Source organism: Camarhynchus parvulus, chromosome 17 (genome assembly GCF_901933205.1).
Source record: "Camarhynchus parvulus chromosome 17, STF_HiC, whole genome shotgun sequence".
Taxonomy (NCBI): Eukaryota; Metazoa; Chordata; class Aves; order Passeriformes; family Thraupidae; genus Camarhynchus; species Camarhynchus parvulus.
The window spans coordinates 5664491-5688242 of record NC_044587.1 but is presented as its reverse complement, the minus strand read 5'-3'; the positions used below and the strand labels follow the sequence as shown (position 1 = coordinate 5688242).

The 23752-nt window shown below is 46.6% G+C and overlaps 2 protein-coding genes across 2 annotated transcripts; one reads left to right on the top strand and one right to left on the bottom strand.

The window, feature by feature from the left end:
- The first annotated feature begins 299 nt into the window (after positions 1-299).
- CIZ1 (CDKN1A interacting zinc finger protein 1) lies at positions 300-19601 on the top strand. The gene is given in 16 exon segments (XM_030961406.1): positions 300-616; positions 2488-2606; positions 5069-5235; positions 6217-6352; positions 7257-7317; positions 10109-10188; positions 10543-10622; positions 11562-11744; positions 12063-12193; positions 12608-12692; positions 13285-13294; positions 13297-13397; positions 13727-13906; positions 14505-14574; positions 15659-15780; positions 18449-19601. Coding segments are annotated over 16 exon segments (2217 nt in total). The 5' UTR covers positions 300-512; the 3' UTR covers positions 19037-19601.
- On the bottom strand, positions 19117-23718 carry C17H9orf16 (chromosome 17 C9orf16 homolog). The gene is made up of 2 exons (XM_030961408.1): positions 23591-23718; positions 19117-20648 (listed from the first exon to the last, which is right to left on the bottom strand). Exons 1-2 carry the CDS (start codon positions 23676-23678, stop codon positions 20455-20457), a joined length of 282 nt encoding a protein of 93 aa, XP_030817268.1. The 5' UTR covers positions 23679-23718; the 3' UTR covers positions 19117-20454.
- Between the last annotated feature and the right edge of the window lie 34 nt (positions 23719-23752).

Here is a 23752-nt window from a genome sequence, read left to right as displayed (position 1 = left end):
GTGATCCCCAGCCCCGCGGGGGCGGCCTTGTCCCGCAGCCCTGCCCAAGGAGCTGCCTCCCGCCTGGGCTGGGCCGGGGAGCGGGGCCGGGCAGGTGCTTGTTGGCCCCGGCGGGAAGATGGAGGCGGCGGGCGGGGTGTGGTGATCGCCGCGGGCTGCGCCGTGAGTGTCGGCGAGGCGAGGAGGCGAAGGGACGGGAAGCGGCTGCGGGTCCCGGCGCGGCCCCGCCGCGGGGAGCGGGACGGGCTGCGGGCGCCGCGGGCAGGGGAGGGTGGGAGCGGGTTTTGGGAGGTGGGGTTTGGAAACCTCTTCCACAGGCTGCCGCTTGCGATGACCCCGGGGGGAAGGAGGAGGCGGCAGGGGGGGATCGGCTCAGTGAATGAATGGGCGGCAGCGGCGGCGGCTCCTCTGCTCAATGGCTGCTGGGCTGATACGCGCCAGCCCCGCAGCCGGTGCCTCCCTCGCCCTCCCGTATTTTGTCTCAGGCTCGCCTCGCTCGGGGCTCCCCAGACATGTTCAACCAGCAGCAGTTCCAGCAGCAGCTGCTGCAGCTCCAGCACCTCCTCCAGCAGCAGCAGCAGCACCATCACCACCCTCCGGCGCAGCAGGGAGGCCGGTAAGCGCCGCTACGCGAGGCCGGGGATCCGGGGCCTGTCCCGGGGGACCGCTCTCCTCCTCCTCCCCGCGCTCCGTCCGTCCTCGCCGCGGCGGGGCCGGTGCCGGGCTGCCCTCCCCTGGTGGGGAAGGCGACAAAGGGAGGCGGGCTGGGGATGGGGGGCGCGGGCCGCGATCGGGGCCGAGCCCGGAGGCACCGAGGGGGCCGGGGGTGTGGGAGGGAGGGCGGCGGCCCCTGTGGGGTCTCGCGTGTCCCCTCAGCGCTCCGGGGGTCCCTGTCCGCCCTCCGGGGCTGGAGTCCCCGAGAGCCCGTGGGTGACCTGGGCAGTCCGTATGGGAGCGCTGGGTGGGTGGATGCTCCGAGCCCCTCAGGGCGGGCAGGGCAGCCGGGGCTCGGGGAAAACGCCTTCTCCTGCAGAAACGCAGCACTCAGCAGAGCCACCCTCAGCAGACGCGAGCACTTTATTGTTTTATTGTTGAACTTAAACTGTTTGTTTATTTGCTTTCTCTGGCTGGGTCTGCTGGTGTGGGTGCGATCATTGAACTTATTTCTGCAATGGCACCAGCGCTAAGGCTGAGCACGGTGGGGCAGGGACGGGATGGAGAAAATTGTGTTTTGTTTGTGAAAGGAGAAAGAACATTTGCCAGAAAATAACCACGATTTTCCTAAAAAAAATGCAAGATGTGAAACAACTTAAATAGGAGCAGTTATCCCCGATGAGCTGAGACTTGTAGAACCAGCACAAATTCTCCAAAATAATGCATTTATTTGCAGTTACCATTATCTTTAAAGACTTATTCTTTGCAAATTCAAAGCAATGGGATGTGAATTTAGGAAGAAATTTAATTTGTTATTTAAGGAATTATTGTGTTACTTTATCCTTATAAGGCATTTGTCTCTGAGGTAAGCGTGGGAAATTTTCGGTTTTACTAGAAATATGAACCTGCAAATCATTTTACCATTTTTATATGTTTTATGCTATAAAAAAAACTGCGCTTAAAATGCCAGTAAGGGGCTGGCTGCTAGATAGCACGGCTGCATCTTACACCTTTAAAAGTATGATTTTTGTGGTATAAATATCTCTGCTCAGAGACTGGAACCATCTAGAGCAGCAAATGTGAAGATGAGCTGCTGTGAATTCTGTTAAAGGGGTTGGGTTTTTTTGTCAGGGTGGATATTTCGATCCTGTTTGTACCTCTCTTCAGCTCTGACAGATTCAGCTGTGTCAGCAGCGTGCATAGAGGTGGGCCTGACCTTGCAATCGCCTCAAGAAGTGCCTGCCAGTTTCCTCAGACTTTTCTCTCACGTCTGCTCCACCCTCCTTAGAACTGGAGAGTTCTTCCCCGCTGCTTCTTCCTCCTCGTGCTTTAAATATGAAGGCCGTGCTTTATTTTTCCATCTGGTTCTTGCAGTTAGGGGGCACCATTGACAGTTCTGACCTGTCTGGCTCCGTGTGGGAGGTGTTGATTTTGGGAAAACGAGCTCTAAGCTACTGCAAAAACTCCCTGTTTTTTTAGAACTTTTTTGTTGTTGTGTTAAATGTAGCTGCTGATCTAGATCACTCATTTCTCCTGACGGGTGCTGCATAATTCTGTAGAACCGCAGTCAGCTCCTGGGCTTTTTTTATGCTGCTTGGGAGGCTCTGTGTGGGCTTGGTGCTAAGGAGTTGTCTCTGACCTCAAATTCTTTGATAGACAATCTGTCAGCTTTGGAAATTCCAGGAGAGTGGAGGAAAGAGGATACAGTGCCAGTGCATGGTGTCTTTTCATGCATGTATATCAGCCTTTCAGCTGTTTGCCCCTCTATTTTATGCCTGGCATGGAAGGGTACACTTTTTATTGGGTTCTCATGATTGATGCCTTCTATTCCAGGGGTTTGCCGCCGCCGCCGCAGCAGCAACAGATGCTGAGCTTACGGGCAACAAATCAGCCATCGCTGCTCAGTGCCAATCCTATGCTTCAGCGGGCCTTACTCATGCAGCAGATGCAAGGTACTGTCGTTATGGGAAACGCTTACTTACTGGAGTTATTTAATCATCCTCTTGGACTGAAACCATACCATGGCTATTTCCTGCTGAACCAGTGCAGTTCTTGTACTTGGCAGTTCTGTTTGTTGTCTTCTTTTTTTTTTTCTCCCATCTTCTCTTTAAATTAGTCCATAGTCCTCAGAACAGAGGTTCTTCAGTTGTTGAAAATCACATGTGCCCAGCTGTTCACAACTGGGAATAGCACTAGGGGGTATCAGGTTAGATACTGAATACATGCCTTCCCTTTTAGGCATGATGGAGCAAGTATTTTTTCATCAATATATTTAGATCAAATACTGAGATTTTGGTTATTTGTTTGTCTTTCTTGGTTACAAGGTTAAGGCCATTTATTTATCTGTTACGTACACACTAACCTTGTTTGCAGTACATTCTTGTCTTTATCCAAAGTTAGTGCAGTACAAACAAATACAGTATATTAAGGTAGAAGATGGTTTGGGTGTCAATTGTATTGTGAAATTTTGATTCCCTGAAATGACTGTGATATCTATGGTGGGCAATATCTCTGTCTTTCCATTATTATCTTTCCACAAGTGGATTTTCCTTTTCTTTTTGTGTTTTCAAAACAAATTATGAAGCTGCTTTAATAATAGAATTACTAATGTAAAGATAATAGGAATAAAGATATGTTTTTATTTTTTGCTCATGTCTTAACCTGACAGTTGTTTTCAACACAGAAAATCAGTACCTGAGATAGTTTTCAAGTGCCTAGTCTAGATTAATGCCTGCAATTTCTACCTTGCCTGTGAATCATGTCCAGATGTGAAGACAAAAGATTTATTCTGCATGTCGTTAACTCTCCTTTTGTTCTCTCTTGCCCATTTAATGAGAGGGCTCTCTAGTGACTCCAGTGGCTCTCCACAGATCAGGTTGAAGGGAAAGTGACAGTGAGAAAGGACAAGCCATGCTCTGATGATTGGTGTCCATATATCGTTGTCAGGAAAAATTGTGACTCCAGCCTTCAGTCAGTCATGCTCCTTCTAGATTCATTTGCAGTCAGCTGACATTTTTTCCCTGAATCTTTTATTGAGGAGTTGTATTTAAATAGTGTGCCAAGGGCTTGGGGCTAATTAGATAGAGCGGGATAAGATATGTTAATGAACACTTCACATGCACTTTATCTAAGTGTTGCTCCTCTTCACCTCTCCATGGAGTTGTGACTTCTCTCAATCACCTACCTCAGGTAGCCACAGGGAACATGGAATATGGTTGCCAATGTCCATGTGGCCCTTTTTACTGATATGAATTTTTTGGCCATCAGGTTTGGGTTACATGTAAGAATATCTGATGCTCTGCCATTTCTGTCCCTGGGAAGCATCAGCATAAATAATTCATTGGCTGTGTGTGGCTTCAGCGGTGGGAATAGGAAAAGATAAATACTTCAAATTGAAACAGATGTGTGGTTCTTTAAAGATGTCAAACCGAGAGCAGAAGATGATTTCTTGTGTTAGATTTAATTTTTTTTTAATATAGCTATGTCCTTTTACTGTAAGGGATTATATATGGGAAGTAATAATAGGTTAGATTGCTTTTGAAGACAAACATAGGGAGTACTTCCTATTGTGCTGCAGGCTTTTCAGAGTGTAGCTTGGTTTTTCAGGTGTTGGGTGCCTGTTTCCAAACTTTGCTGCCCTGTTTTGACGGCTGCTAAAAGGCTGGAGTATGCACTAATTCAAGTGAGAGAGAAAAAATGGCAATTTAAGTCCAGGTTCCCTGAATGATGGATGGTTTCTGAGGGTATAGCTGAGGCATCTGGGCCTCTCCATTCCCTCACACCTGAAATGGGAGTGACAAGGACTGTCTTCAGAAGAAATTTTTGACACTTGGTTAATAGTCTGTGGATGCTGAACTGTTCAGAAAGCAGAACATTATAATTGGAAATGGCAGAGTCTCAAGTGTCAGAGTTGAGGTTGACATGTTGAGCTTGCATGGCAACCAGGTGGCAGAGAGGACTGTGGTTTTTTTTTTTTAAAGTTTGGTGTTGTTTTAAATGAAATGCTGTTACTGGCTTGTTTTAAAGAGGTTCAAGCTATGGTGTGGGCAGTCAGCTGCACCAATGTGGGGTGAATTTTCCTTTTTTTACAGAGAGTTTTTGTAAAACGAGACCTTGTTTGTTGCAAACACGAGTGCTAATGTGCTCAGATCAAATAATTGCTCTAATGATCTTTGCCTGAAGTGGCAATTATAATTAAATAGCCTGATCCATAGTAATGGTTGCTCTCACATCAAATCATTCTGTGTGCTGAAGAGGGTAGAGCACACAGCACCTATGCAGTGCCCAGTAAAAGACGGGGTCATGTGTAGAGGAGCCCTTCCCCTCCCCTTCCCCACCTGCTGCTTGTTCAGGTGGAAGATTTTCTCTCCTTTGCACGTTTCAGGGTGGTGAAACGCTGTGTTTGCATTTATAGGAAACCTGCGTGGATTTAACATGACAGCGCCAGCACTGCAGCAGTTCTTCCCTCAGGCTACAAGACATTCCCTCCTGGGACCACCACCTGTTGGGGTCTCCTTAAAGCCAACTCGGCTGGGCTTCCCCAGCCTCCCATTCCAGCGGCAGAACCGGACCTTTCGCAAGGTGGGGCTGTGCTTTCCTACTGCTGGGGAGCTTTGTGCTCCTTTTCACTTGCAGTTGTTGAGTGTATAGTAGGCAGAGTACAAAGGAGAAGGGAGAGAGCCTTACAAAAAAAATAATGTTTTGTGCCATGCTGCTGACACAGAAATGCAAAAATCATTCCATCCCGAAGGCTCTTGTGGTCCATATTTACATTTACAATGCAAAGGTTTTTTGTCATTACTTGCCCAAGAGAGAGAATTCTCCATGATAGAACTGTTTAAACCTAGGATATAAAAGGAGCCTTTAGAGGTATCAGCTTAAAAGTAATTACAACAGAAGAAATCCTGGCTAAGTACTTTGCTGTTCCAAAGCAGTTTGTTGTTCCCAAACAACTTGCTTCTACTATGGACACTCTGCCTCTTTGGGCTGTTTCCCACTTTTTAAGATCAGACTCATATTTGTCCTTGTGGATTTTGTAAAATCTACAATTCTTGTTTTGTAAAAACCTTTCACATTTTCCATCATTAAGACCTCTTTTGTATCCTGGAAATGGTTCTTGGTTGACTGCTACTTGCCTCCTCTTAGATTAGCTTTGGCATATTTCATCCCATTCTGTCAAAAAGATGTGGTGGATAAGGTAAACTCACACTCTTGGACTGTCCTGCAGAGTCAAAAGAAGAGGAATTATTTTGGACTATCCTTTTCCCTGCCCATGCACCTCTTGCCAGAGTTCCTTTAGCATGGTCCTACCCTCTGCTAGCAGCTGTATTTCCTACAGCTGCTGCTTAAGGCACTGGGGACATGTCCTGGCTGCCTGTGGAACTGAAATACCTTGCTCTCTTTGACCATGTAAGCTTGCCTTAGGTGGGGCAGTCCATTATGAACCATCTATTCCTTTCCATTATCACTGGAATTCCATTCCTGCCCCACAGTAAAACTCTGGTGCTTTAGGCAGTGTGTGTTAAGGACTAAGAGGTGGCAGTGACTCTCTGCCCATTACAGGACTTCCAGAGGGTTCCTGACAGGAAGCGGGAACTGGATCCTGGGTCTTCATCTCAGACACAAGGTGATGAGAAAATGGAAATTCCAGAGGGAATGCAAGCAGGGTCAGAGCAGAACAATTCCTCACCATCCACAGGTAAGGGGGAGCCTGTAGTGAAACAACTGCTTGCAAATATGATAAACATCTCTTGACTAGTCCTGCAGCAAAAACTGGAGATGATTTTAGGCTTAATCAGCTATGTTTCTCTCTAATTATAAATACTTAAGCTGCTTGTGATAGCCCTCTACTATGTGCTTCATCTACCACTTTTACCTGATTTTTTTTTTATGAGCCTACTCCATTTCTCTTGCATGGATGCCTCTCAGAAGTCCCTTTTGACACTGAGCTCTGTTTAAGATGGGGGGCAAAAAGAAAACCAGTCTGAAATTAAAGCTTTCACATTGCCTTACCCATGCTGAAGTCAGCATCTCATTCAGCCAAACACATCAAGCAGAACCAGTAACGATCAGCTAAGAAAAAGATGAGTTGAAAGTCCTGGTGCCCCACTTGTCAAAACAGAAACTGCTGGCACTGAGTATCTTGATGTCACATACAACACAGATGTGGGAATGTCATTTCTGACTGAAGAGTGCACGATTTAAAACTGCAGGCTTTGATGAGGTTGTGACCAGGGAATATACAGCAGTGAAAACTGTCTTATTAACAGGTTGCTGTCAGGTAGATGTGCCACCTTGGCTTATATTAATGTTCCCATGATCATGGCTCTTGTCACTTAGGTACGGGACTGAGACCCATTTAGTAGATATGAACACAGATTTCTTTTTTTGATCAGCACCTCATACAGTGACATTCCAATAAAGCTCAAATATTTGAGGTCATTATCTAACCTTGTCAGAGCAGCTCATAAATTCAGAGTAAGCAAGTATTTAGTATTATTTGCTCTAACAGAGCCTCATTGGCATTTGCCATTCAGATATGGAACGCGCCCAAGGTGGCATGATCTGTTTTGCTAAGGAATTCTCCTTCTGTGTTCCTGCAGAGCCAAGAACTCCAGCAGAGTCTGTGTTGAACACTGAGCCTGCAGCAAAAAGACTGAAGAGGTATTTTTTGAATGGGGTATTGAGATAGTTATTGACTTTAGAATTGTTGTCTAATTTTATTTTCTGATAATTAGGGCTGTATACTCTATTGGCATGATGTCTAGCTTGTAAGAGGTATTTCAGATGCTTGTGGACAGCTTGCTTCAGAAAATCTTGTGGTACTTGCTGAGATACCAGGTGTTGTGGGGTCTCTGCTAGGGAGAGAATGAAAAATGAGAGCTGCAGCTCCTCTAGATTTGCAACAAAGCTGAGTTTGCTCGTGTATTCTTCTGCCAGGGTCCCTGTAAGCATAGAGGTTCTTTTCTATTCTGATGTATTTCTCTTAAGTTTCTTCCCTAAATGTCAAAAAAGTGAAGTGAGCAGAAAGGGAAAGAAAGCCTTGGGATATATTAGGTTACAGTAGGTGTACAAGAGGGTAGCTTATTTTGAGAAATGATAAAAGAAAGGGAATCAATACTCCCTAGTATCCAAGCCTGTATCAATGAGCGTTGAGTTCTGTATCCATTCTGCAAAGGTTGCCTTGCCAGTATCTCTGTCTGTTGGGTAAAAATAGACAAAGGCAATCCTATTATCCCCCAGGGATGCGCGGCAGGCTGGCCTTGGCAGGCCCATCCCAGCCTCCCGAGGGTGCAGCAGGGACAGGCAGGGCTGTGTTGCCATCTAGTGGGAAGGCACCTCGCGAGGTTCCCGCTGCCATCTGCACCGGGCTGCTCCTCTCCCAGAACTATCACCCTTGGCTGGTGTGGAGGGAGAAGAGGAAGGAGTGAATACAGATTTCTGTAGGCACTGACTTGAGAATTCTCCAGCATATGTTAACGACGATGAGTCAGGACTCCTGGGCCCTCTTACCTTCCCTGACAGGCGTTTGCCGCCTGCTTTTGGACAAGTTTCCTCACCTCGCTGTTTCCCATCTGTAGATTACAGATTAATGGATAGTTTTAGGGGGAATATTCCAGGATTACATTATCAAGGTAATATCCAAACATCAAAGTAAAACATTAAAGAGTGGTAAATATTGTGTGCTCAGGGACCGTCGTGAGTTATGGACTCTGATTAGCAAGAAAGTGAATAAATTCAATTAAAGCTAGGTCGAATACATTTGAGTGCATGCTTTGTTAATCTGTTTGCCAAAGCTAATTTAATTTTAATTACATTAATATTTAGCAGGGTATTAATCAAAGTCCTGTTACATGCACTGAAAACAAGAATCAAGTCTGAGGAATGACTGCTCTTACTGCAGCAAGCCAGCTATTAGGAAAATTCTTTCCTAAGCTGCAGTTAGGGACTGCCAGATTTGATGCATATATTATGGCTGGTATTTACCTAGAATAGATTATTCCTTAGCTTTTTTTTGAAGTGTTTCTAGTATCTTCTAATGAACAGTTGAAGGATCTGTGAAAAAAAAATTAGTTTACTGTTCTCATACTGCCCTTCACAAATGAGAAGGGCATTCCCCCCATCTATGTCATAAAATTGTGTTTCATGCTTCATTGTTCCATTTCCCTTTAGCCAGAAATACCAGCCTCCTTCTTCATTTCAGGTTTTTCCCACTTCTGCCTTTGCTCCTATGTAGCATCTGTACACCTGGAACAACATCCTCATTCCAGTGCAGAAAGCACTCATCATCTTCAAATCCTTGAACACCCACTTCTAGCATGGCATGACAAGTATCCATAGAATACCGTTTTCTCTTTAAATCATGCTCGTGGTGGCTTTTGCTTCCTTAGATTGCTCCCAAGGTTTGCAGTTCAGGCTGCAAACCCTCGCCCTGAGCGCTGGCACCATCTGTGTGTGGTACCGTCAGCGTTGAGCCTGCTGGCAGCACCTGACAAATAATGTTAATGCCAGTCACTCTTGTTTAATTCGTGTTTGCAGTGCCCAAACCCTGCTGCATATTTATAGCTGTGTAACCCAGTTCCCTTATCACTTATCAATCTGATAAATTATGCGGTGGGCGTGCGCGGATAACGGGACGCACTACCTGCGCTATCCTCTGTCCTGCTTGTGCAGAAGGTGCTGCTCCCTCTTGGCACAAGGACGCCAGCAGGTGGGAATTTGAGCCACCCTCAGAGCAGACAGTCAAGTCATGGTGGAAAGTTAGTCCTGACAGAAAAATGGGGGATGTAGAAAGAGACTGCAGAGAACACTTTGTGCCCTCTGGAAGTCAGACGTTTATTCTCAATAGTCCCCTTAGGAGCGCTTTTCTCCTTAGCAGATCACTAAAAGCAAGGCCCTTTTGATTTGCATCTTGTAGAGTTTCACTTCCCCCACAAGCAGAGCTTTAGGGACTCTGAAATGAAACACGACTGGTATGAATAGAACAGGCAGCTGTGGTGAAATCCCTGTAAAGGCACCATGGAGAACTCCTTCAGTGCTAATAGGTATCTTCTCTCATGTACAGAGCAGCCAGGAACACTGTCCAGGTGTTGCAATTTCCCCACAGGTCACCAGTCATGACAGGAGAGAGCTCTCAGAGCTCTTATTGAGAATATTTATTTTATGAACTTAATTCCCTTCAGGCTTCTTGCAGGAGAGGGCAGCTAACCAAAAAATCAGTTGTAGCTTTCTTGTCCAGATTATTGCTGTTTCTGAATCCATTCTAGAACACCCATTCTACATTATTTTATTTATTTCTACCAAATTCTTGCCTGAAATACCACTTCCAGTAGCTTATTGATTTGTGTTTAGTGGAGAGTGTGGTAGGTTAGACCCCAGCCTGTGCCTTGGTGTGCCTTTTGAAACTCGTGTCTGTAACATGGCAATTAAGGTGCTTTTCTTGATATCCTTGAAGTGTGACTGGCGAGTCTGCATTAGAGGATGCCACAGACAGCAAGAAAGCAGGAATCTCATGCACCCATGTCCAAGCTGATGGTGAGTTGCTGAACCCTGTGATTTGAACTTTTAGGGCACTCCTTGGTGGAGCAGCACCTGTAGGTCCCATGGGTCTACAGAAATGTTCTTCCCCCAGTTGTACAGGATGGGGAAAGGAAGATAAAATCTAGGAACCAAATACAAACTATGTCCCCTAATATCTGTTACCTGCCAAAGGCAAATGATTGGATATTTCTGTCTTAATTATGAAGCATAAGGAGAAAGGTTTGTGAACTGGCTTATGGCCAACAGTGCTGTGAGGAAAGCTCCCTGACTTCACTCACCTGCTGCTCTGTTTTTCCTGTCATTGCTGTTTTGATTTAAGACTGCTAAAAGGACTCTCTCCCTTCTTAGGTACAGACAATGCAAAGGAGTACACAGCTGAAGATCTCTCCAGAGAGAGGAAATTCTCAGAGGAACCGAAGGCTCCTGAGGTGAGCAGACACCGCTCCATGCAGGGGTGGTGCAGAACATACAACCTCCCCCTCCATCCTGGAGAAGCCCGTTGCCACTGGGAACCAGCTGGCACCCACGTCTGGAGCTCTGTCTCCTGCTGAAAGCTGTTGTCCCTGGCAATAAGGCATAATATGTCTGCAATTAGTGCACAGTCTGCTCTGACTTGCTGCTTTTGTACCTCTGCTGGCCTGTTCCTTACCTACTGCTGCCTATGGATGGGGCATTCATTAAGATTTTTGTATTCAGCTGGAAAGATGGAAAGCTGAATTGAAAGAGTTACTTAAACTCGATGTGTGGAGGGCCATAGCTAAATACATCTTTCATATTGCTAAAGAGCAAGTGTAAAAAGATTCAGGTGGTGTTAAAAGATTCAACCCTGAGAGTCTTTTGCATGAAATACGTGGCCCCCATGCTAGATGTTAAATCAGGACCTCAGGCTGTGTAAAGCTGTGAGCAGACAAAGATTTAACCTCAGGTGTGAATCAGACTTGACAGTCTTCCATAATTGGAGACGTTTATTGATGCGATCAAATGTATCATCCTGCCCATGTCTGAGTTCCTGACTCCATCAGGTGTTGTGCTGAGTAGGCTTTAGTTTTGCTGTGGAGAAAAATGAGCTGATTGTGTCCCTTAGCAACAATTGTTTGTGGCTCCAGTCCCCAGAGACTGGATCATACAGTGGCTGCAGAGGCTGCAGAAACAACCATCTGTGCTAACAGGGCTGGTGCTATGACACAGGGATCGCTGATTTAGCGGCTTTGGGAGGAATGTGTATGAGAGTCCTGATCAGCCTCCTGTGGGCTCAAGCTTAAGTGCATTTTCCTAAAGGGTAAAGAGCTTAGGTGGCATACAAAAAGCAGATGTAATTTTTGTTCTACTGAGGGATTGAATTTAATGTTGACTCCTCCTTTTGACAGGTGTTGAGCTCTGGAGGTTCACTGAAAGTGACTATTCAGCAGAGCAGTGAGAGCAGAGCTATCAGTACAACAGCTCTGAAACCAGGGCACTGGGCCTGCGACGTGGGCACAGCTGATCCCAACCCGGAATCCGTCCTTAAATTCTACTGTTACATCTGCAAGACCAATTGCTGCAGTCAGCAGGTAAAAATGCACAGGTCTGACAGGGTGGTCAAGAGATGGGAATTAGATGGCTGATCTCTTGTTAGCAAGGGCTCATGTTTTAGGAACAAGGAACATAAGAAATGATGACAAGTATTCAGATAAAATAAACCTCTCCTGAGAGCTGGCAAGCAACCTGCTAGAGAGAGAATGTGGGCGGATCCACAGGCAGCCATGCTCTTAAGCTTTTATATTTCATTGTTAAACAGCAGTCAAAAGAAAGGAAAGCATAGCTCATACCTATTATTTTCTGTGTTTGGAATACATTTAAAAGGATTTTTCTCCTAACCTATCTTTCAGAATTTCCAATCCCACATGGCTGGAATTCAGCACCAGCAGCGACTTGGGGAGATTCAGCACATGAGCAATGTTTGTTTTGTTTCACTACTGCCCATGGTGAAACAGCAGAAGGTGCTAGCAGGAAAAGATGGGTAAGTGTTGGTCTGCAGTAGAAAATTGGATCTGAGTGTGGCCCTATATGGGTTCTAAAATTTTTCACTGCATCAGGGTGCCTCTCAGTTTAAGGTAAGGTACAAACTCCCTCTGGTTTCAAGGGCCTTAATCTCCTTCAGGCAACTTTCTATCTTGCTGAAAGATATCAGAGTTGACTTTGACCTGTGTAGTTTTTAATACAGTAGATTAAGTAGGAGACCTGTTCTATCTGGTGCATTTCTGTCAGCACAAGCTAAAGCAACCTGTAAGTGGGTGAGAAGTAGAGAAGATAAATTCGAGCCTGTAAAGATAGGAACTGTGAAGAAAACAATGCCAGGGACAGATTGCTACCTGCAGTATTCCATGGAGAATGAAAAAGGTGTGATCTACAGCTCTATCTGTTGTCACTTCAGAGAGACCCAGCAGCGGTGGTGTAACACCTGCCAGGTGCATTTCACAGGGGACCTCATCAAACATCGCAGGACCCAGGAACACAAGGTAACAGCCATAGCATGGACTTCATTTTGTGCTGACATTTTGTCTGGGGATTAAATGGAAGTGTGTAGCACCTCCTGCTCCCCAAGCAGCAAAGGAGAAGTGAGTGAAGTGGAGGGGTGCACAGTAAGTTCTGCCAGTAACTCCCTCCCTAAGCGCACTGCAGTGCTACCTCCTGCCTCTGGCATTGTTGGAGCTTCGAGTTGTCATGACATGTCAGTATGGCCTGAGGGACCTCTAGTCTGTAATTCTTGACTTTTCTTAAGAAATATGGCTTATCATGCCCACCTACTCAATTGAATGGAGAAGTTGGTGGGCAGCCTCTTTAAGCTAAACTTCAGGCAGGCCAGCATATTTATTGACTTTGAGGGAAGAAGTGACAGAACATTTAAGACACACTATTTTAAGACACACTTATTTTGCTCTGCATGTTTTTCATCTTTTTGGTGGATAAGAGTTAGGGAGCCCTTTTTGCTGAAAAAACTATTGTATGTATGGTCTCCCAGGATGCGGGGCTGACTTTGTTTCAAGATTCATCTGCATTCCTCCCAAGCAGTGCCTCTTGTGACTTACAGAATTGTTGCTCTTTCCTTAGCTGGCCAAACGCCGCTCCGTCCCTTCTGCACTGTCTGCAGCCGCCACTTCAAGACCCCTCGCAAGTTTGTGGAGCATATGAAGTCCCCTGAGCACAAACAGAAAGCCAAAGAGGTAATACTGCCTGTGTGGAGAGCTGTGCAGGTCTGCAGGCAGTTACACTGTAGAGCAGAATAACTTTCTGCTTTCCTGACTACCGTGGGGCTGAAACGAAGATGTGCAGTTCTTCCAACCCTGTTTTAATTTTCATCTTTTGCTGAACTTCACTTGTTAGCGCTGCAAGAAGTTGAGTGAAAAAGGAAGAAGGTGTTGGATGTGTCTAGAAGTAAGAGAGCATTATGCCCCTCTTGCTCATCACATACAATCTGTCCTGAGTCTGGGCTCTTCCTTGGTTAAATGGCAAGTGCAAAGTTGATCTGATCTTTCTTTTCTGTACCTTACAGGTTAGGCTAGGAGAGAAGGAGTTGGGGAGCCCAGAAGATTCAGAGGAGTTGATCACTGTGGATGCTGTTGGCTGTTTTGAAGATGATGATGAGGAAGAGGAGGAGGAGGAGGGAGGAGCTGGTGAGGAGGAAGATCATGATGTAGTGCTGATGGAGAATGAGGATTCTGCTGCCAAACAGGTATGCTGTGCAACAGAAGAAGGAATGACCTATCTGAGAATCTGCTATGGGATCCTATGACTTAGGTTGGTTGAGTTCAGGCTTTTAAGTCTGCTCAATCTTGCACAGCAGGAGGGTGGGACTGGAGGGTTCTTCGAGGGCACAGGGTGATGTGGAAGAGAATCAGGCACTGTGTGTGGGATACATGAAGATGTTTCTGCTGGGCTGTACAGCTTCTGCTGTATTCAGATACTAATCTTGTTGAGGAGCACAAAGCAGTTTTGACATAGTCTCTTTGAACAGCCCAGCAGTAGCTGGGTCTGATAGCAAATATGTAGAGGTTTATCTTGACAAATACATTCCCAGTAGAGAGCAGTTACCAAGAAGGAGGTACATGGCTAAGCTCCTTCAGGCTTGGAGTGCAAGGAGTGATTTTAATCCTTGTAATGAAGTGGTCTGCTGACATTGGGGTTTGCATCTGCCCCTGATCAGAGGCCATGTAACTCTGTCACTGGTATGTGAATCCTCTGTTTTACTCCCATTTTTGCTTACCAGAAAAATGCAAGAGCCTGATAATTGCCATAGATACAGTAGGCACTAATGTTCTTTCGGTTTCCAGACTGGGCTGAAGGAAGTGTCTTTGGAGGATTACGAAGGAAGTGAGAAGTATTGTCCAGACACAGCCTATGGTAAGCAAGCAGAGTTAAGCACAAAGGGCCACAGAGCCTTCTCTGTCCACATGCTGTATCTGTAGGAGAGGATGGTCTCTACCTACTGTTGTAATGACTTCTTGGGCCATGGTGCTCCAGCGTCTGCATTGGACTGGTGCAGGTCACTGCTGCCTGGAGAAGAACCTCTCCTGAAAGCAGGATGTTTCTTTATTACTGTGTGATAAAACATGAGGATGTGATTGATGTTTGTCAACTGCCTTTTGCTTTGAAGAAGGATGAGAACCAGATACATTTCTAAGGTAGGACATGGCAGGGCAGGAGTGCTGAAGAAAGTAGGTAGCAAATGAGGGATGCTCTGGAAAGATGGAGTCGGAAAGCATATTGATTGGAATGCTTTCCAACAGAAATGCAGCTTGCAGAGAGATACTGAGCATCACTGACAGTATCAAACTCTCTGCTAGACCCAAACTGTGCATGTTTCCTCCGCTTCAGAACCCCCACGCTGTACCGAGCAGTTCCTCAGCCGTGCTGCTGGCCTGGTGGGCAGTGGTTCCTCCAGATGGCCGTGTCTGCTCCCCACCCTGTAAGCGACTAACTTCAAACCCCTAAGGGCCACTCGTGTTTGAGGAGGGGCAGCTCTGCAGAGGCTGTTTTGTGCCCAAGGAGAGCTCTGTTTACACGGATCTTCCATATCGCTGTAACCTTCCACTATCGTGTGGCAGATGGAATAATGATTCATGCTGTGAATGTTCTCTGCGTGTTCCTCTTGCGCGCCTGCTGTCTTCTGCTTGGTTTGATCCCATTACATTAGATCACATGTTCTCTGTAGTTTTCCATTGTATTCTTTTCTCTCTTTTTCCCCCCTTAACGCTCTGTGTAGTTTCTTTGCTCTGGCAGCCAGATTTCTCTCTGAATATCAACCACAGCCATTCCATGGTAAGACGAGATATTCAGCAAGTCATCTTGCAAATCCCTGATTAACAGAAGCAAAGCTTTCCACCTCTCCTTCTTTACTCCCATCCCCCTTCTCTTTTAACATGCTTTCATTATTTGAGTTCCATTCAATGTGATCTGTGATTTCCCTTCCCCTCCCGTTTCGCAGGCCTGGATTTTCTGGTCCCCGTCGCAGGTTACCTCTGCAGGCTGTGTCACAAATTCTACCATAGCGACTCCGCTGCCCGGCTCGCACACTGCAAGTCCCTGATGCATTTTGAGAACTTTCAGGTTAGACCCTTTGGCGATTGCATGGCCTGGCATTTGTTTCCCCCGTGCGTGTCTCTCCAGTGAATCCACCACATTAGCCGTCTTGTCTCCAGCTCATTTCCATCATCCTTGGTGTCCATTATGCTGTAGCTTTCTCCTGGTGTGCTCTGTCTTTGTCTCCCTTGGCCCTTGTAGATCTAAAACCAGTTAAGTCCTGCTTCCCAGCTACTGCTGCTGTCATCTTTTTGCCTGTTTCTGGCTGGGAATCTTCCTCAGAGTGTCCGCTCTGTTTGCTGAACCTGTGGAGTCTGTCATTTAGCCTAGGCCTCTTCTCTGTTAGATTACAGGTTGGTCAAGGTGGGATTGAGCAGGAGAGAGAGGCTGTTCCTTGTAAAGAAAGCTGGTGCATACGCATCTCCAGGTGTGACACTGCAAGAACAGCTCCTTTAGCCAAAAGTGTGGGTGTGATTCATCCAGGAAGAGGCCTGGTAAAATCAGATACCTTAGAAATCTGAAAATTTAACATTACAGACTCTATGTGATAGAATCTACAAGCTGGTGAGAGTCCATTTGTCCCCAGGGTCAGCCTGCAAGAGGAAGTCTGTCTGTCTATCTGTCTGTCTCTCTCTGTCTGCTGCCCTTTCCTAGAAACTCCTTAGCACAAAGCTCTGCAAACTGATGCTGTTCCTTTGCTTTTCTGGCTCCACCTAAAGAAGCCGTATTGCCCCTTGCTGCTTTCGTATCTAAAGCTTTTCCTACTGGGCTGGCCTGGAATCTGCCTCCATTGTTCTGTCCTTGTTGACTTGCCAGGGGGTAAGGGGCCTGGATTAGTACTTGTGGAGGGTACACAGGACTTGCACTGTTTCTGCCCTATCCCATGACCACTGCCTGGGCCCTCCTGTATGGGAGAGCACTGTTCCCTTTCCTTGGTGAGGAGGGAGGCTTCCACATCAGCTTGGTCCTCTGCCTGCACCCACAAAAACTGCTGTGCTTCCCTACCACCTTTTTTAATAGTGTTTTAAAAAAAGCCCCAAACACACATACATAGACCCCTGACCCCCAAAACTTCATGGTTTTCTTCTAGTCTTCAGACAGAAGAAACTATTCCCAGTCAGCCATCACTGCCTCCAGGAAGGGGTGGAGTGCTTTAGAATTCTGCCAGCACTCAGAGCAGTGGATTTGGAATGGGAGGAGACCACGGCTGTTCCTTCATGGTTGCTCATCCTCTCCCACTCCTGCAGCTAGTCATTTCAGGAATTAAGGAATTGGACTTGCTGTTTTCCTGGCTTGTTTTAGATCAGCATACAGTGAATCTGCAGCAACAACCACTTCTGTCACTCTTTTGGCCCACTTAGAGCTGAAATCAGATGCTCTTCAAATGCATGCCAGAATGACCTGGGGAGTTCATGAGAAGAGTCCAGTCTTACATGTCTGCAGGCACATAACTATTATTCTTGGCTGCCTGGGTGCCTTGGGGTTGTCACAATCTGAATTAAATCACTGCCAGTTGCTGGGGTATTCTCAGCAGAGTAGCTCAGCAGAGGTTTTCAAAGCAGAGAATTGTGTGCTGTTGAGACAATTTACAGCATCACTCTGCACACCAGTTTGCATGCCTGGACCTGCTTAGGTTTGGGTACAGTATGACTCAACTGATCCAATTCCAGTGTGATATGATATTGTTCATATCCCTCTGTGAGGACAGAGGAAGAACAAGCCTGCAGTGATAAACTGAATTACAATGTAAAGCTGCCTGTCAGATGTGCTGTAATCCCACATTGCAGACTGGTGAAAGGCATTGTGCTCGAAATTGTTTCCTTAAATTGTCAGGTGTAATGCTAGTGCCAGTTCAAAGAACGCTTTAGCAGGCAGCTGAAAGGGAGGTGATTATGAAGGGAACTGCTGTGGGAAAGAGTGAACTTCAGTTTGTTCCTTTAGGTCACGTCTCTCTGGGCATTGAAGACTTGGTTCCTGCCATGTGTTAGCTAGCTACAGTGAGTTGTTTTCCTGAAATCATCTAGAACATGCGTAGTAGCCATTTTAATCTCTTTACAGACCTCTACTGGTTCATCATGATAGTGAGTGCAAATGAGTCCTTTTATTGATGATATGCTTACCTTTACTCTGTGGAAAATCCCAGTGACTTGTAATGAGATATAATGGATATGATATCGTAGCCTTCCTGTCAACAGTTCCACTGACTGTGCAGATTATATCAACACAGTGAAGAAATACAAAGCTTTCAGCTTAAGCCTTGCTTTGGCTGATAAACATTAATCCCAGCAGTAGCTGAGGGCTGTGCAGAGCCTCACACGCCCGGGGTATGTGTCCTGGCAGTAACTGAAGCAGGAGCTGTCACTTGCACTGTTACATCTACAGAGTCCTGAGTCTGACTGACATTAACAGTTGCCAGATCATGATTTCTGTCTCGGGAACCACAGGTCTGCCATGCACTCGGCTCAGCATTAAGTAATGCGAGAGGGACTTCAGTTTTTAATAAACTTTTCCTCACAGGAGCTGACCCTTCTCTGTTGAGAGCCTCAGCAGCCAGGCCAGGAGCTGCTGAGATCACTTGTGCCCCTGCCACTCACCACTGTTTTTGTACAGGTGTTCCTGGACCAGCTGCTGCTTTGCTGCAGTGACAGGAGCTGAGCTGGGCTTCTCTCTCACGTTGGTTTGTTTGTATTTGCAGAGATACAAGGCAGCAAGGCATCGTGCCACAACTGCCTACCCCGAGGCTCCTTTGCATTCCCAGGGCTCCAGCTCCCAATTGCTGGATGATCCAAAACAGCCTCTTGCTACAACAGCACATACCAGCAAGAAGATGAATGATGATCATGGGATAGATAAGGAGGGCACAGAGCTGTCAGCCCTGCAAGAACAAACTTCAAGGTCTCTGGAGGGTAAGGGTGAGCTGGCCACCTCTAGGCCAGAGGGCAAGAGCCTGGCCAGTGTGACTGATGATGTATGTGGTATCATGGTTGTAGAAGAAGAAAGTCTACAGGACAAGTCCACTGCCACTAGTGCCGACTGCCTGTTCTCCGATGAGAGCCACACCATAGGGGAGCCCCTGGGACGTGAGGAAGAAGCCAACACAGCCAGGCAGAGGGCAGGCACAGACGACCACCAGGATCCAGGGAGTGGAGGAGGCTTAGGACAGAAGGAGGCAGCAGATGCAGGCCAGGAGGCAGCAGCAGAGCCTTCCTCCCTGGCCAAAGGTGAGACAGGCAGTCTCACCTCTGCTGGGTCCAGACGCTCTTCCAGGCGCAAACCCAGATAGAGTGGCCTTAAAGAGAGCCCTTTACAATATGATATTTGCTGGAAATGTTTATTTTCTGAGTCTTTTAATAGAGCAAAACCTTGAACTTTACTGCTGTTTTTATTTTAAGAATAAATAAGCCTGGCTTTAGCGTGTCTAATACAGGATAGTGTTGCTTATTACTTGTACAGTTGGGATACAGCAGTTACGTGGAAAGACTGAGGCTTGGATTGCTGAACCTGAAAGAAGATGGTAATGGGATTTCCATAGGGGACAAACTTCACAGAGTGATGGATGCAAACTTAAGAATTCTTTGTAGTTCCTCTCATTTTCTTTCCAGTCAGAGAAAATGTTTATCTCTTGAGAGACTCTGCTGAATTCTGCTTCTCAGAACACTTTCCTTTCTAAGATACACACTGTTGGACAAGCAGTCTTGGACAAGTCCTAAGCTAGGCAAAAACACGCACCTTGGTCCTTTGTTAATACCACAAAGCTTAATCCAATCTGTTCTCATAGTGGAGACTCTCAGGAACAAAGTTTGTTTCAAACTAATTTTAATAAAACAGATTTCTTTTAAATAACTCCTTTAACTTTCAAAAAAACTCCTTTAACACTACATAAGTAGAACAGTAAGACTTGCTTCAAAAGTGCTGGCTCTAGGACATATTGACAAGATCACAAAGTGCAGAGCAGACCTATTGTGCCTTGTCAGAATGTACAGGGAGGGCTCTGCTCTCTATTGCTGATGCTGTGGTGGGGGCTCACCAGGCAGCTCTGCCTCTCTCCACACCTTGGTCCTTAATGGCAGCTGAAGGAGTGGGGCAGCTCCCAGTCACAATGGTCAGAAACATCACCCTGGTAGTTTATCTGCTTGGAATGGAGTGGAAGTGTCCGGTGATCTGGAACCATATGCCAGTATTTCATACATCACAATTAATGTGACTAAGGGAGAAGAAGCTGTAGCTTCAAGGCAGCAGCTATCCTAAGCTCTCCTCCAGGGCTCATCATTCATCTTCTCCAGTGTCATTACACTTAAGGACAAGCCTGAATTCAGGACAGCCCCTGCCAAAGGGGGTAAAGCCATAATACTCCTTGCTTAGATTTAAGGGAAAGAGAGCAGAGATAATTTTTCCACTTTGTGAAGAGGGCCTGCCTGCAAACTACCTGCATGGGCTCAAGTTTCCTACAACCAGCTTTAACCAAGTGTGAGTGCCAGGCTCGTGCTAGGGAGCAGAAAAGAACCAGCTCTCCTACAGCCACCCTTGTGCTTCTGCCCTGTCACACAGCTAAAGGAAAACAACATGGAGATGAATGGCAGGATACAAACACAGAAAGGAACAAGTAACAGAAACGAGGCACCTCTGCTATTCAAGTTTTACATTAAATTGGTGACCAGTAACTGTCCCCTTAGCAACACCAGCTGAGAGTGTGTGGTCAGACTAAGCAGGAGGCTGGGATCCCTGTACATCAGCTCCTGTGTTCAGCTGCTTGCTCTGCTGCTGGAACTCCAGCCGGGTCTGGCGGTTGGACTCCAGCAGTTCCTTCAAGCAGATGTGTAGGTGATCATTCTTCTCCTCCAGGTGATCCAAACAGGAGTTGATCTGGTCCAGCATGGAGTTTATTGCTGCATATTCTAAAAGCAAAGGAAATGAGAGACTGAACAATTTAAATACAAAGAGCAGGCAGGAAGAGCTCTGGCAGAACATGCCCGCAGCATTCTGGCTGTGTCTTATTTGCCCCTGGGTGGGTGAACTAAAATGTAACTGTATCCTGCATGTGCTCTGTTCCCTGATCAAATTAGGCCAATGGGAAGCTGGAACACTGGTAACAAGATCTAAGGCAAGTACCTGGGCAGTCCAAAGCCATTGTGGGCACAACTCAGATCTCACACACAGCCAGCCACAGGCTGAGTGCTGACTGCAGCAGTACCAGATAAATGCCAAAGACAAGTCAGCCTTTTCAGCTGCCTTTGGAATCCCCTTTTCTGATAGTAGAGGCACTTTGTCAGCATGTTGTAGGGTTTGTTTTCTGTGAACTGGGTAAGGCTTCCAAGCTGGGATGTGCTTCACTCAGGCCTGGCTGGAGTCAGGCTGCCACAACAGTGCAGCCATCGTGGCTGTGGGAGGCGCAGGGGATGAGCCCAAAGGTTCTGGTAGTGGCACCTTTATTTCCACAGGAAGGTAAGTGTTGGGCACCGAGTTCAGCCACAGGATTTTCATGCTCTATTAAGGTTCTGGGTACTTCAGATTAAACCTAGACTCACTGCAGACGATCCTGGCAGTTGATTCTCCAGGTACAGTTTCTTATTCACAGCATAGTTTCAAGTGCAGCAGTTTGCCTCAGTACAATGGCATTTCACAGTGGTGTTAGCACTGTTACCCAGCTGAAGAGTGCTGGGCTTCTGCAACACTTGCTTTTGGATTGCTCCAAGCAATATTCACACAATCCTGAAGAACAACAAAACCCCAAACTGAAAAAACAGACAAGATAAACTGCAGAGGTTATTCAGGACCCCTGGGAGGATGCAGGGGTCCCCAGATGGAGCCAGTGCCATGTTCCTTTCTGAAGGCAGACAGCTGGGTGAGTGCAGGGAGGCAGAGGTGGAGCTGTGACCTGTGGGCTGATGTTTGTGAGGATCAGGGGCTGCAGGACAGGGAAGAATGCCTGTGTGGGTGGGACAAGCCCAACCTCATGGGCTGGGGCTGGCTCCTCTCCACTCCTCTGAGCCCAGTGTGATACTCACAGTGCCTGGAATGCTGGGCTGAGCTGTGGGATGTGGGGAGAGGAGGGAGGATGAGGATGTGCCCTAGGACGGTCAGGCTGTGCTGAAATCCCCCAGACCAGCTCTGCCCCTTTGCCAGGGTGTCCTGGTGCCCCAGCACACCAGGTCCAGGCATTGCCATTTCCAGCAGCTTTAAAAGAACTTCCAGTATTTAAACATTGAAGTCATTTGCATTATTAATAGCTAAGAAGTTTCATTATACAAAAATAATTATCCTCCTTTTCTTATAACTTTGGAGCTGTTCAGAGTGTTGCAGCCTTTAATTCTTTGGAGAATTGTGTAATGTTGCATTTGAGCTCATTAATAAAAGTTTGGCCTTGTATACATAGAGGCAGCACTATGAGCAATAGCACTGATGATGTTCTTGCATTTAAAAATCAATTCCACAAACACATACTTTCCAAAAAGGTGGCAGATATCAGTGTTTTTCAAACTATCAGCATTTTTCAAGGTATGTGAGTTACAGCTTCTCAATTTGGTGCACCATATTCCAGTGAAATGGTGAGCAGATCCCAAGCAGACATGGTAACTACTTCTGGCAAGGGACATTCATCAGCTTGGCAAGGAGTTTGTAATCACAGCAGAAGCTTAATTTTCTCCGTGCCTAAAACTCAAATGAAGGTTATATAATTTCTTCAGCTTTGGGAAATGAAAAAAATTACCCATTTAAAAATAAGTTGTAAAAACCTTTGATTGTTTTCCATTAGTTGCAAGCTTGGTGGATTTTTGTGGAAATATAACCACATCCCTATTGGAAACACTGAGTAGGAGTATGGCAATTGCATTAACTCCTCTACATCCTTACAAGAATAGTTGACAAAAATCAAAAGGTTTCCTACTTGAGGTGAAGGAAGAGACCCACAGCCTCAGCCCCACTAGACCAGGAAATAGCAGCAGCCCTTCAGCACGAAAAAGCCCAGTTAATTCCAAGCTGAACAACACAATTAGTTAGGATGTAGATCCAATTTAGTGACTTTCTCCATCACATCCAATGTGTCTCTTAGCTCTTCAAAAAATATGAAATACAAATCACTGTGATGATCAAAGCAGTGAACACACTTGGGGTGTTTCAGGGCAGAAACGATTGTCCTGTCACTGCAGCTAGATCCCAGACACAACTCCTAAAATCACCTGTGTGGGTCACATCTGGAAGCAGAATGTTTTGGGAAACAGCAGAACCCAGCTCCACCATTTCCAACAGAAGAGTAGCAAAGTGCTTACTCTGAAAGAATTCCAGTTTTAAGAGTGACCTCTACGTCCACATTACTGCTCCGCTGTTGTCTCACTTTCTCCATGGGCTGGTTCTAACCAGACAGGGCAGTATCAGAACCGGCATACCCAGGCACTGCAGAAATGCCCCAAAGTGAAAGTTGCCAAGCTGCATTAAATTCCCTTTTTCCATGCATGACTACTTCTCCAGATCTGCCCACATGATCTGCCCTGTGGTTTCGAAACCTGAACATCCTCTTTTCTGACATCCGCACCCGTACACCAACAAAGGCACAAAATAATTTTTTCACAAAAAAAAAAAAAAAAAATCCATCCCAGGGCAACACGTAGGAGCTCGGTGCCCCATAGCTGGGTGGGAATCAAACCCTGCAATCCCTCAGCCCCACTGCCGTGCAGTGGGTGCATTTCTGGCACTGGGCACCGCTCCCAGCAGAACATCTGGGCACACCTGAGCACATCTGGGCACACCTGCGCTCTGCCACCAGCAGCTCAGGGGACCGGGCCAGGCCATCCTGCGCCACGGGTTCTCTTCCGAGAGGGCGGCCCCGCTCTCCCCCACGCACCTTCCTCCTCGAAGGTGTCCCCGCCCTCGTCGCCCTCGTCGCCGGTGCCACCGCCCAACACGTGCGGGTCTCCGTTGGGCCCCGACATCCCGCCGCGCCCGCCCGCGCCTCGGCGCCGCCCGCACGGCGCGCCCGTGCACGCGCAGGGCCTCCAGCCAATGA

Excerpts from the sequence above, each read along its gene's own strand:
- C17H9orf16 (XM_030961408.1), bottom strand. The coding sequence starts at position 23,678 with ATGTCGGGGCCCAACGGAGACCCGCACGTGTTGGGCGGTGGCACCGGC. Across the intron at positions 20,649-23,590 it reads GGACACCTTCGAGGAGGAAG|AATATGCAGCAATAAACTCC; the intron begins GTGCGTGGGGGA and ends CTTTGCTTTTAG.